Source organism: Haliaeetus leucocephalus, unplaced genomic scaffold (genome assembly GCF_000737465.1).
Source record: "Haliaeetus leucocephalus isolate CR32 unplaced genomic scaffold, Haliaeetus_leucocephalus-4.0 Scaffold150, whole genome shotgun sequence".
Taxonomy (NCBI): Eukaryota; Metazoa; Chordata; class Aves; order Accipitriformes; family Accipitridae; genus Haliaeetus; species Haliaeetus leucocephalus.
The window spans coordinates 2,001,937-2,016,663 of record NW_010972586.1 but is presented as its reverse complement, the minus strand read 5'-3'; the positions used below and the strand labels follow the sequence as shown (position 1 = coordinate 2,016,663).

Below are 14,727 nucleotides of genomic sequence, written 5' to 3'. Positions count from 1 at the left end.
ATGCCTTGACCCTATCCTTGGAGGCAAAATAAGCAATAATCAGCTGTTTCTTCTATTATAGATGAAGTAGACAATGGTGACCTTGCTGTCTTTGGCAGTCGCCTGTCTATGCAACCTCTTGCTTGCTTATGACTAAAGCTAGCCTGTTATTCTGTATTCTTGCACTAAAACATAGCATCTGCCATAACATGCTTACAGTCTGAATTTTATTTTCCGATCCTTGGAGGGCCAACACAAAAGATTGTCTGTGTGAGAAATGAACATTTAAGTGATATAACACAATGTTGTGTGTATACTGTGATAGACTGCAAATTGAAAAACTGAAATATGTTTAGCATTATCTTCTTTAGACTAAACAAACACAGTGACCTTCGCTTCTCCTCATGTGGTATGTGCTTCAGCCCCCAAAGCACCTCTGTAGCCCTTATTGATAAACTTGCTCCATTTTATTAATCTGTCTCCTGTACTGGGAGAATCAAGACTGCTCAAAGAATTTGAGATACCACCTCACAAGTGCTGATTAAAGAGGCCTAATAATTTCCCTCAACCTGCAGACTAGGAACGTTTTCGTTGCTGACTGTCGCTTTGGAGATTGGACATTAACATCCCTCTACTAAGGGACTTATTTTCATTTCTCTTCAGACAGGGAAATTTTGTTTAACTATTAACATAAATGGCTTAGAAATTAAAGACTGTGTTAGAAATACCAGTTATGTCAATAATTGAAAATAAAGCATATTGATTATACTTAAAACCCCATGTATTTCAGCAGCTTCAGTTTGTGCAAACCCATCTTTTTTCATGTCCTTCATGAATTTACACCCTCTGGGACTAGAATTTCAGATTTACATTGTTCAGCTGATCATTAGGAGTAGGATATATTTTATGTTATTTGCCTGTTATTTAAAAATATAACAGAGTAGTAAGGTAAACTGATCCTTGTGATAAACCACTGGTTGGTAATCTTAACCAGAGAGATGGTGCTTATTAATATGTACTGATTTAATTTGTTTCAGGATCATGTAAGACCAAAAGGCAAAACAAAAATACACAGAAACCCTGTTTCCCTACTGAAATGGCCAATAGGCGCAGTTTTCCAGCTTTGAAATCCCTAGTATATTCCAGCCCATGAAACTGGATTAAGAAGATGGAGCATCATGCTGAATAACAGACTTTTCCAAGCCCTTTATGTGTAGGAGAGAGAGAAGTATCTTGAAATGTTGTACCCTTCATGGAAACAAATGTCAAGAAAAAGAATGTGAACAAAGCCTGTAACACTCTGCCAAGTGCTGGAGAGGCACTTGCTAGTGTCTCTAGCATCTTGCCTTCAGAGAAGGTTTCACCATCTAAAGTGTCAGATCTTCCCAGAATTTTGCCCAAAGTAGTACCTCTAGAAGTTGGATCCCAGAAAAGGTGACCAGGCACTGCAATAATGTCAAAACGGTCAGACTCTTCAAATATGTCTCTGACGCCACTGAATCTGCCCGTCATCCCACCAAGAAGACCTTGCTTCAGGGTATGCTATATCTGTGGCAGAGAATTTGGGTCAGAGTCTATTTCTATACATGAACCCCAGTGCCTAGAGAAGTGGCGTATTGAAAATGATCAGCTACCAAGGCATCTCAGAAGAGTGGAGCCCAGGAAACCTGAGGTCCTTACTGGTGGTTCCTGTACGCTTACTGAAAAAGAGGCAGCTTATCAGAGTGCTCAAGCCCAGCTCCTGCCCTGTGGAAACTGTGGCCGAACCTTTCTTCCTGACCGTCTCATTGTGCACCAAAATTGTTGCAGAGGAGGTGGCAGCAGTGTGGGGCTGTCAAGCTCTATCCCCCATAAATCTGGTAAAGGCCCAAGCTCTGGCTCTGACTCAGCAAATGATGATCCTTCAAAGGCCCATCAAGGAAAAAGCAGGGCTGCACCAGCAGTATTAGACAAGGTAAAATGCTAAACACGTGCTGTGTGAAAGGGTGTGGATGTATTTTGATGCTAGGCACTCCAGGGGAGACTGGGTTCCCATCAGATTTAAAATCACTTTCCTTCAGAAGGATAATTTGGCTCCATGCAAATGTTTCTCTGCTGAATAGTAGGCAAAGGAAAGGGGAATACAGTGTTGTTGTGGTTTAACCCCAGCCAGCAACTAAGCACCACGCAGCCACACACTCACTTGCCCCCCACCCAGTGGGATGGGGGAGAAAATCAGGAAAAGACGTAAAACTCATGGGTTGAGATAAGAATGATTTAATAGAACAGAAAAGAAGACACTAATAATGATAATGATAACACTAATAAAATGACAGCAGTAATAATAAAAGGATTGGAATGTACAAATGATGCACAGTGCAATTGCTCACCCCCCACTAATCGACGCCCAGTTAATCCCCGAGTGGCAATCCCCCACCCCCATTCCCCCCAGTTTATACGGGACGTCCCATGGTATGGAATACCCCGTTGGCCAGTTTGGGTCAGCTGCCCTGGCTGCGTCCCGTCCCAACCTCTTGTGCCCCTCCAGCTTTCTCTCTGCCTGGGCATGAGAAGCTGAAAAATCCTTGACTTAGACTAAATATTACTTAGCAACAACTGAAAACATCAGTGTGTTAGCAACATTCTTCTCATACTGAACTCAAAACATAGCACTGTACCAGCTACTAGGAAGACAATTAACTCTATCCCAGCTGAGACCAGGACAAGTGTGTGTAAGGGAAACTACTTATTCCTATTTCTTTCGGTTTTCCTGTTGAAAGGGAGTAATTGGGTTCTCATATTCTGTGGTCCTGTGAGAATTATGTCCCCAAAAGGGAGCACTACATGCAGTAGTTCCACAGAAAATTCTGTTGAGCACCTTAGGCAAGCTTTGAATGTTATATGTTTTAGCAGATATTAGGTATTTTTATTTAGGTAACATGAAATACAGCATTTCGTTATCCTGTAAGCACTCCAGTGATTTTAATTTTTTACCATTATTCATAACCTTGGCATGGAACATGAGTTTACTGAGGACTGCATGTTCAAAGGCAGCAACTCAGAGTATAATAACAACAAAATAAATAAGACTGCACATTTCTTTCCACTGAATTTGATTCAAGATCCAAGAATAAAGAAGCTGATTCACATTATCCAAAAGCTACACAAAGTTTTGGAAAATGGCATATTTTTTCTGCATTTGTTTCTGCAAAGCTGTGTTTTGGCCAGGACTTTTGTAAAAGGATAGAAGTCTAAATTTAGGCCCAGTGTCTAAAATAAAAGGCGCTTTTTTTTTTTAATGGAGGTTAGAATCCTGATTGCCTACATTACTTTTGAAAATGGGATTTAGCTTTCTCAGTCATCAAAGGAATGCAGTGCTATGCAAAGCATTTCTAAAAATGTTTTAAAAGTCAAAGCATGCTGTATTTCAGTTTTCCAACTGCTGAATAAAATGGAGATAATAACATTGCCCTAACAAACATGAGAATAAAGACAATGTGAGGCATTTTTATAGTATGCTATTTGAGGCCACTAATTGATAGATATTGGCAAATTAGGTCCACTCCTCAGGTCTTTTATCAGCAAATTTCAAATAACCCACAAATAGTTTAAAGTGCTGCACAGGTGCATCTATAGCTATAGGAAAGGAGATGTTCTTGTTGTGTTACACTACTTTTTGCCATTTTCCAAAGAACTGGCATTGCTGTAAAGGTGATTGTTTAATGAAAGGCATGGGTGTGAAGCAAAGAGTTTTGTCCATCACACAGAATTCTATATGTTTAGCAAAAAACGGGGGGCAGGAGGGAATGTCTATAGTTATAATGTCATAAAAAAACAAGTTTAAAGTGTGGTTTGGCATGAGAGTGACTCTGTAAAAATGTTGCCCTCTTGCACAACATATCTGCTCCCTGTGTGGATTCAGTCACATCTGCTGACTTGTTGAACAACAATATTATTACCACTTTTTACTTCTGTGAGCTCTGCAGAGCCAGAATCTAATATGTTCAAATCTGTTCTTCCTTCTGTGTGAACAACAGGTTTCCTCATTTACTTCCAAGCAGTTACAGTTCATCAGCTGCAGCAGAACTAATAAGGCTGTACAGCTTGCAGTTTGTAATTGACTCTGAAGGACTTTATTATTAACGATGACATTCAGGAAGGGATGATGGATTTTACCTCTCTGAGGTCCTTTATTTTATTATTTTTAGAGCTGTCCTTTTGTACAGAGGTATGCATTAAAGGCAGAGATAGGAATGGAAAGAGTGAAAGAAATATCCTGTGGATCCCAGGGGCTGTTCAGGATTGGCAGACTGCACCTAAGAAGTGGTCAAAGAAAACCTCTTTTCCATAGGTTTAAATTCTCTCTGTGAGGGTCTCCACTTCCAGTGGAAAGTTTTGAAAGGTCCACACATTGGAGGATGTTGAAAAGCACTAAGCTCACAGAAGGACTGCAGATTCACTATGAACAAGGACAAGGTCTGGGTGTCCTCTCCAGTCTTCATTTTCTTCCAACATACGGTTTTAATTTTGCTCACCTCACCAGTTACTCGGCTGCTTATTAATTCTGTTTAAAAATACCAACAGTGGAGTGAAATGGCAATCTGCTTTGGTACTGGCAGGAAAGCTTTTGGGGCAGTCCATGTCTCACTTAACAGACCTACTCACTGTGACAGTGAATTATTTAAGCATTTGTTTAAAGTCCTGATTCAGCAAAACATCAAAGGGAAGGAATAACTGAAAAAAACCCAACCCTTATATAAATGTATTTAAGAACTGTAATGCTACTGTCAAATTAATTTATGCAATGAAAGATGTCCTAAATTAAAAAGCTGGATTTTCCTCATTTTAAAAATAAAGATCTGACTGATTTAGTGGTACACCATGTGAAGGGCATTGTAACTTTAAAACTGCAAGCACTTTTGCCTCCAAGCGTCTGTCTTAGAGCTCTTTCTCCCTTAGCAAGTGCAGGATCAATTAGACCAGTATCATCACTGACAAACACTCAGTTTAGCATTAAATGCCTTTAGAGCTGGAGAATCAACAGCCTCCATAAGCCATTTCTTCCACTAACTGCCCGTGCTTTCAGAATGCATGAACACATCTGAGTTAATCATGTCTGGCTATGTAAAACAAACAACAACCTGTGCTTGAGAGACTCTCAAGGATCACATCAGCTCAGAAATTCTGTTATGGATTCTGCTGTGATAGCCCAGACAATGGAAGTGATGTCTGGAACTACTGAAACTCAGACTTGCACTAGAGCAGAGTGTGTTTTTTATTCTTTCATAGACCAAATGTCTGCTACATGTAAGTGAGTATTAATGACTTGCTGTGGGTATGCATTACAGTTTTTTTGACAGCAGATAACACCGATACTAAAATCCTATCAGACGTGTCACTAGCATCTGGTGCTGCCATCTGCTGTTTTCTTCTTATCAAGTTAACTACCTAAAAATAAGATTTCAGTGATCTTCCTTTACTGTATTGTAATGCATTTTAACACAGCACAAGTCTTGAACACTTGTGGAACAACAAAATGTTGATGTTGTATCTTGCTCTAGCATAAAGTCATCTAGTCACTTGGTAAAATGAAAACTTCAGATGCTGTATAATTCTAATGAAGGTAGGAAGTCAATGATAATCTTTGTTTCCCTCAGTTGCAGCAGTTTTGAGCATCTAAGGAGAATATTGACAAGTATATTTGCAAATATAGAAAGTTAGAGGAGATTGGACAGTGAATGGATGGTTTGAATGAAACTTACTGAGTATTATCATTGGGAATGATCGAACTTCTTGCCTTTCTGCTTTTACACAGATGCGATGTTCATTATACTGATGTATTTCTTTTAAAAGATAGCACATCAGGAGTAAAATGAGATATTCTAGTGCTTCCAGTGGAGTAAAATCTTTAACTACCTGCATCACCTGACAGAATTACCTTGCTGTTCAAGGAAACTTCATACACAGGCGTATGACCAGTCCTAACGTGAGTCTGCTGTTGTGTTGGGGCACTGGCTGAAAGCACTCCAGAAGGCTGTGAAATGCACCTTTGGATGGTCATGAAAGCCACGCCACAGCTTGTCCCTGTCCTTTATGCAAAATGCCTCTTACTTTCCAGAGAGGAATGTGTGGAAAGGGCTGTCTTCATACAACATGATGCTCTTGCTAGTGTTTGTACCAATCTTTTCCTGAACCTCTGTACCTTGGGCAATTCAAGCCTGTGATGAGAGCTCTGGGCTGGAGCAGGAGGCCTCCTCTCCTCCCATTAAAATACATGGATAATTAAACAAATAAGAAAGGCAAGGGTGTGTGCAGTCCTGGATGATAAATATTTATGGAGGGGAGTTTGGGAGTCAGTCTTATTGGGTGTACTTAAGAAGAAATTAAAAGCTTTGTGCAGTATGGGAGGATTTGACCTCACGTAACACCATAACAGCAGCCTGGGGCTAACCTCAAGTAATGTCAGGTCTATTGAAAATACATAGTTGCATAGACCTCTGAGCTAAATAACTTCATTCATGGTCACACAGACATACTTAGCAGTCTTGGAGAAAAAAGAAAATACTGAGACACCAAAGGAAAGCCTAACTGCACTGTTAGGTATTTGTAGGTATTTTTATAACAACACATATCCTCAGGAACAGACCTTCCCTACAACCCTTTTTAAAAGTGAAAAACAAAGCAGTGAGCAGACAGCCTAGCCACTGGCCTGTGAGTAGTTTGGGTTGGAAAATTGTGGTGATTCCAAAAATAGTTTAGTTTCAAACTGCAGGCCTCCAGATGTGACATTTGGGGTAGGCACACTCTGAAGAGAAAGAAATGAAGGATAAAAATCATCAGCCATAGAAATTCCAAATAAAGCTTATCATACCTCAGATTCCACAGTTAAGCAATAAAAGAGATGTTACTACCAATTGTAAGGATATTCTCCTTCAGGTTTTATTTTTCAGCTTTTTAACATGTGCATATTTGCAGAGAAGGATTTGTGTATATAATTTGATGTGTGGTGATGGTTCAAACTCACTACATTCCTGGAAAAAATGATTCCATCCTTAGAGTGACCTGATTCCTTTTAATTAATTCTGGTCTCTGCTATTGTTTCTGTAGAATTTTTAATTGTGGAAGTTACAAAACAGAGACATTTCTACTTGAACAGATTTCTTAAACATTTTTTTCACTGAATAGGATTTAGGTATGAATCAATCCCAGTTGATAACTTTGGAAAAAAGAATCCTCTATTTAGCTGGAGGACTGGATTTGCTCAGTTGCAATACAAACTCAACCTACAAATGCTCTGTCAGGATCTGGAGCGATCACAGTACTGCTTATTCAATCTTCAGGTTTTCAGATGAGACTACCAAAAAGACCATCTCAGAACTGTGGAAGTGCAGATTGCACTGGATGGAGATCACTAATTTCTGTCTTGCAGGTCTCTGGCAGCTGTTCAGTAGAAGGACATCACAATGACTTTAGAACAAGTGTAATGGATTTGAATAAAGCAGTCAGCGATAAAAGATTATCTCCATTCACTAGGGAAATATTTTTAAGACAAAAAAATATTTGATTTTAACAATGGTATTTCTGTGTGTCTTTAAATTTATTGGGAGTATTTAATTTCTAAGTGATTTTTCACCTGTTTTATATCAGGACTTTAAGTCCCCTTGAAGCTATACATTTGTTTTTGTTATAGTGCCCCATACAGTGGCAATGATTGTGACACTGCAGGCTAAGTAAGCGTGATTTTCATTTGTATGAATGGCAGGAACCTAGTTAATGACAACTAGAGAGGAATATGTGTTCCCAATGTTTTTATACCTACCATTTTTTTAGAAAACCATTTCTAAAAATGCTATAAGCATACCCGTAACAAGCATGCACACTGAAATGACTTCCCTGACCTGAAGGGTTTAGACTATAGTATCCTTATCTAAAGCTCTCCAGAGCCTACCAAGAAACATACACTCCCTTCAAAAGACTCTGTATCTGGACCCAGAGTCTTATCTCCAAATCAGACAAGGTGTAGCTCAAGAGCTGAAGTAAAGAAGTAGGTGAAAATTGATAATGAAAAATTAGAGGCCATTCTTAAAACAGCTGTTGCTATATTCAGCTATGACTAGGAAGATAAGTTTATATATCTATATATATATATAAATATAAATATATATATATATTAAAAATACCTTGTTATCAAAGATGGCTAAGAAAATTCCATTTGAAAGTTAAGAGGACGAAAATGTCCTTGGAAAGACTGTCTTTGGAAAAGTGGTATTTCAATTCACTGTGAGAACTTTCCAGATGAAGTCCAACTTGTCCCAGCAAAAATACACTTTGTAGAGTAGTATTTCTTCAGGTAATTGAGTTTACATGTGTGATACAGGAAAGAAAGCTTATGCAGATTGTTCACTAATGACATTTTCAGACGTAGCATAAAAGTGAGAAGAGCTGCCCAGAATTTCTTGAATACACTGATGGGCTGACAGAGAGAGTCATAAATACTGGAACAGGTTACGCTTTGTCTTACACAGGAGCAGAGGAAAAAATGAAATCCCCACCTCCCTTGTTTGAATGAGAAAGGCTTCCTGTGTTTGGTCTGGCATGGCTGTCCCTCTACCTTTAGGAGGGCAGGGAATAGCTCATCTCTTACTAGTATTCCACAGTCAGAAGTGCAGGAAGTGCTGGCAGTTGTGAGACCCATCAGCGTGCCTCAAAGTGCTGTCTCTGCAGTACGTTTTTACACTACTCTTGGAGCAGGGCTGGTACTGACACCACGCCTTAGCTCAGGACGTGCCTAAGGACACAGTCGAGTCCATAATCTGCAATACCACAGTAATTATATATTTTTCAAGCTTAGAATATGTATTTGTGGGGCTTGGGGTTGAGGGTTTTTTCTTCTGTTGAGCTGTTTTTCTCTGCGAACAAAAGCAGATCTGCAGTGGAGAAAAAATGACTTGCTTAGAGTCCAGTTCTGCCCTCGCTGCAGTCACTGGCAGAGTTCACACTGAGGCCTTCAGGAAAAACAAGCAACAATTCCTATTTTGCCCTCCTATCCTGAAATATCCTAAATTGGTTTTAATCCTTCAGGGCCAAGAATTCCACCAGCTGACTGATCTACGGCAGCACTAACACAGGGTTAGGGAACACAATGACACGGTTGTGACAAGTGCCCCCACTGTCAACTTACAAGAGATGCTAAGGCTGGACACAGCACTTTAGCTGTGTTCTGCCTGAAGATGGGGTCTTTATGCAACTGCACTAGACATCAGCAGCTCAGCTGAGGAAGCTTTTGTTGCTCTTTTCCATGTTACTTCTCTTTGTAGATAAAAAAAGGTCTCAACATTTAAGACGGACGCCATCTGCAGCAACCTGATCAAGCAGAGTAGCTGTTTCTGCACGTGAAGACTCAGCGTTTCCATGAACTTGATGGTGTGAAAATAAAAGAGCTAAAACCTACATCGCTAAGTATTAATTAAGTGACACACATGGATTTTCAGCCCTGTATCTGCAGAAGGAACCTATCTGCTCCAGGTGGCCAGTTAATGAGGCAATATCTCTTACAAGCTTCAGACTTAATCCAGACAAAACGAACTGATAGAAACAGTTACACTGATTTCACAGATATGAATTGGTGTCTTAATCTACATGATTGTTTTCATCCAAAGTTGTTTTGAGTCAAAATTATTGTCAAAACCAATATTTATTCTTCTTCACAATTGTTATTTGCAGGCACAAGTGATAAGACGGCCACGAGCAGTGATTTGTTACATATGTGGCCGTAAGTATGGAACAAAATCTATTAGTATCCATGAGCCACAATGCCTGAAAAACTGGCACCAGGAGAATGACATGCTACCCAAGCACTTGAAAAGGCCAGAGCCCAAAAAGCCTGAAGTCAGTCCCATACAAGGTAAGCTACAGACGAAATGAGGAAATGGAAGGAAGAAAAAAAAAGGATTTTAAGCAGTAGCTTAATGGTTTGCAAGTACTTTTTTCTCCATTTTACTCTGAAGAGAAGGTAGCCATCATGGCTTCTTTTAAGCTTTCTGTTAAGTATCCTGCTCTCCTTTTGAGCTGCATCCATGAAGTAAGAGTAGTTGTTGCCTTCTGGGACATGCCTCCTGGGACAATCCTCTTTATATGTCAGTATGTTCTGAATCAAAACAGAAAAAGATTAGCAACCTGCTTCACAGCTACATTGGTACCTTTTGACAATGTTCAATGCTGTAGAAAGGCATAGTTTAAAATGGGCAAAAGCATCCAAGGATAATGTGCAATCTTGACACATACAGTCATTAAAATAAAATACCCTTCAGGCAACAAAGGCATAGATACTTCAGCCAGGTTTTATACCTATAGCGTCAGTTATAAAAAAATGCCTGACACTAGCACTTAGCAGTGGTAAACAGCAAGTGGCCTTGAAAATAGGAGTTCTGTGGTAAAATAACAAATATAATACTGGATACAAGAAGACTGGTACAAAATAAGCTATTTTTAAAACCTACCTATAACATATACTGTAGTTTCAAGGTTTTATTAAAATATATTTATAGATAAAAATGCATTATCTTCTACAAAGAACATCCAGGGGATGTTATTGGTCCCTTTTTATTTACATGTTAGAAGCTGTCTTTGTGAGACATTAAAATAGAAACACAGTGGGGAAAAAATATATGCAGTATAAAATAAACATTTTATTTCTGCCAATTGTGTGTATTTGTGCTGTGGGTTCTGTTCTGTAAGATGCCTAGATCCCAGTTCTTCAAATCAATGAAAATTGATGATCCCCAGCACCCGACAGAGCTGGGCTCCCTTCTGTATCCCAGGGGTGTGTGCTCACTGTCGGACCAAAAGGAAATCTTATCTGTGCTTTGCCTGGAAGCTGCTCCCAGGACTTCCCCATTCCGACATAAACTTATTTCACCATTTCAGCTGAATGCTTTCCCTGGCCCTGCCAGCTGGTCTGAGCTACTATGGGCTAAGTTTGGACCACTTGCTCACAGGCAGTTAATTCACCCACTTTTTTTTTATATTCCCCATAATTTCCTGCAGCTTCCCCTAATGTCTGGAAAAGTAGACAAATTCTCCTACAACTCACTGTGAAAGAGTCATACACTAGATCAGTTTACAGCAGTACAAAGAAATATGTCCCCAGAAGACACACACAGAAGAGAGCAGGATCACTGAGAACACTAACCAGCTGTTCAAAATAATAATAATCGCAGCTCAAATAATATCAAATCAGGACTTGGTTAACACATGCCAAGCAGCAGAGTTGAATCTTCAGTAAAAGATAGGTTCAAAAGATATTTTCGTTGTATTTGATCTTTTTGTTGTTAAGCTCTTTTTAATTATTACATGTTGTGTGGTAAAAAAGATGGAGAAAACGAGAATTCCATCTGAAAGAGGAGGATGCAAAAGGACAAATCAGGTTATTTTGAAATACATTATTCTTATTTTGAAGGAGTGAAAGTAGAAACACAACCACTCTTTGAGAGAACAATCCAGCAGAAGGCTCCCAGATATGAATCAGAAAATTGTCTCATTTATGCAATGAGTCATATCAGGCGCCGCACATCTCCTATGAGGTGATGTGTGCCCACAGTTCCCCAGGGGACACTGACCTGCTTCCAGCATCTGTCCCTAAATGCCTGCTGATGCAAGTCTGATCAGTTCTGTAGCTTGAGCTAAAATTGTTGTTCCCCCTGCAGTTGCCTCATGCTCCTGGCCTCGAGAAAATAATCTCAGTGTTGTTCTTTTTCCGTAAGACTTACTCTTGATCATCTGGTAAATGCTATAACTGACCTTGAGACCACATACACGTACTGCATGTCTCACAGTTTCTCAACTTAGGGAGGAGGGATTACCCCTGTTGTTGAATGGAACAGGCAATGTTCAAAAAAAGCTCAGAAATATTAACTGCTTACATAAAACTTTTTATAACTTACATAAATCTTTTTCTGAAAACTCAAGTGTTACAGGAATACAACCACTGCCCTGATTACACAGTGTTTTGTTTGTGGAATGCCTAACACATGCCTGCAAGGAGAAAGTCATCTCTCTCTCTCTTTTTTTTTTATATTCCATAAACTTTCCAAAGTACAGAAAATACACATTCATTTCCTGCAAGCAAAGGGGATATTTGTCTCAGCCAAGAAAAGAAACACTACTTGGTTGCTCTTCTAACAAAAAGAACATTAGGAACAGGCATATTAAGAGATCTAAGGCTTACTGTGGTTATGTGAACCATTGGATATGAATCATATTAAAACTGTATGGGTCTTTAATGAAGAGCTCTATCATGTGCCAATGACAGAAACCATGGAATATTTTTAAATGCAAAAATCCTTTTCATTTAAAAATCATCTGCTGCTAACAGTTCAAAGACAATACCAGTTCTTAAGTCTTTTTCTGTATTGTCATACCTTTTGAGAAGGGTAGAGCAAATACATATTCAAATTGAGCCATGTAGATTTTTTTCTGCATGCACTTTAAATGAAAACTCTTAAGCTCTAAATCCAGGTATTAAGCAACTACCTGGCCTTTTTGGAAATCATTTTGAAACAACAATACGTGAAAGTCCATTTCAAGATGATAGTAAACAGAATTTTTTTCATACTCAAATAAAATCTTGAAAATACATCTGATGTGAGTGTTTGAAGACTGCTCCTGAGCTTTCAGAGCAGTCACTCTTCCCACAGTGGAAAATAACTGAGGGTAAGACTGGGTTAGTGTTTAGATGACAATGGATGCATCAGTGCAATGACCTCACTGGAAGCTGTGGCTTAAAAGAGCTGTAGGTTTTGTCTGTAAGGTTTTAGGCTTACCTAAGCTTTACTCCACTTATTGGCAAAACTTGCATAGACTTTGACAGAAGTAAAATTGGGCCCCTCGTCCAGAGCAGTACAAAAAGCATATTCTCAAGTATGATATGCCTCCTGCCCATTGCCATGGTCAGATAACACATGCTCATTAAACAGAACTTGAAGTAAAGCCAAAAAGTGAAATTTGCTGATAATAGTATGTATGTAAAGATGTTAATAATTAGCTGAGAATGCATATCGTAACACAGAGCATGATGTTTTCTCTGTACTCTCATACAATACAAAATGATTCAGTTTTTGAAGTTAATTTAATTCAACCCCTGGGACAAAAAGCAGAGTCTTTTTATGTATTTTTTACTCTTTTGCTTCTTTCTTTTCTTTCTTTTTCATTTGCAAAAGCAATATGGTTTGGTTAAACTGAAAGGCTCAGTCAACAGGTATTTCCTGAAAATATTTTCCATAAAGAGTTGAATGTGGGTCTCCAGAATGAAAGCTGATACTTTCTTTTTTTAATTTTCCAGCCAAAGGTTTCTATGATCTTGATTCTTTAAATGAGGCTGCCTGGATCAGTGCCCAGAACCAGCTAGTTCCATGTGATATTTGTGGGCGTACTTTTCTTCCAGACAGACTGATCGTCCACCAGCTGTCCTGTAAACTGAAACCTGCAACGTGAAGTGGATGTAACACACATACGTACATATGCATGCATGCTCACACACACACACACATGTGTGTGTGTGTATGTGTGTGCATGAATACACACACATGCACCCATACCCTTCAGCCAAACCATGAGAGAAATAAAATCCAGCTGGAGAGCCATGGGCATCAAAACTGTAATGTGTTGTCAGACCACGTGATCCAAAAGCCTCCAGAGCAAAATCAGAAGTGTCTACTGAAAGTGGCTAGTGTAAGGTCAAATATGGTGATTTTTTTTTCAGCCTAGCAGTAGCAAAAATACCTCCTCATTTCTGTCATTCAGGTAACATCTTGAAATCTCAGTGGAAGCAAAGCCAGAGTGATGTTGATTAGGAAAATTAATTCTTTAAAAATTTTGTTTCCCTTCTACCTAAGACTTATCTAGTTACTGTAAGGACCTCCAGCTGAACTTGACTAATCAAAGAAACCAAGTAGCTCCTTTGAGTTTGTTCTATTGGGATTTTTTTTGTGTCCACGTCCATCTTTGGCACAAGACTATTCATTGACTCCCACTCAGAGCTTAAATCCATGGAGCACTCCAGTGTTCACATCTTTGTGGGACAGTGCAGCTCATGAAGCCCTTGACTACTAGAAGTGAAACATTCCCATATAAAGGGATCCAGCCATGGGGTGGAAGCAGAGACTGGCTGTTTTTAGAAAACGCCCCAAAAGTGCCCTTTTCTTGGAGCATTTCTTGCCTATGAATGATACTGACCATGTGATTTATCCTCAGCTCAATAAACTGATCATGCCAAAAATTTTATAAGTCAGAGGAGCACCTTTTTGTTATGAACTTGGTAAAACCCCCCATATTTTTATGTCAAGACAAAACAAGCATGGTGTGTTAGATGGCTGGAATAAAATACCACCTGCCCTCTGTGCCAAATGTGACCATAATAGAGTGCCAGTATGGGCAAGACGGGTAGGTATTATACAAGAAAGCAGTGGGGAAGGTGTTTAAATGTGCTGTTTTGAAAAATGCTGTTATGTTACATAGCAGAATCAGTGCCAAAACACATCAGTGAATACGTTAAACTCATGAAGGAAGTAATACTCACTCTAACAAGGCACAGCAGAGAGCACTTTTTATTATTCTTTTACTTACTCTGAAGAGTTTTATTAAGTAATCAGTGAGGTTATTCAAAAGGTATGACAAAATCCAATACAAGTTGTTAACCAGCAATATAGGCTTCCTGATATCATGAAAGAAACTGTACCTTATGTATGTTTTCACCTTCAGGCTTTAGGCCTG

General features: G+C 39.1%; 1 protein-coding gene across 1 annotated transcript; it reads left to right on the top strand.

The window, feature by feature from the left end:
* The first annotated feature begins 1,231 nt into the window (after positions 1 to 1,231).
* LOC104828195 (zinc finger protein 474-like) lies at positions 1,232 to 14,067 on the top strand. Its single transcript, XM_010561700.1, is given in 4 exon segments — positions 1,232 to 1,933; positions 9,682 to 9,862; positions 13,298 to 13,432; positions 13,895 to 14,067. Coding segments are annotated over 4 exon segments (1,191 nt in total).
* The last annotated feature ends 660 nt before the right edge of the window (positions 14,068 to 14,727 follow it).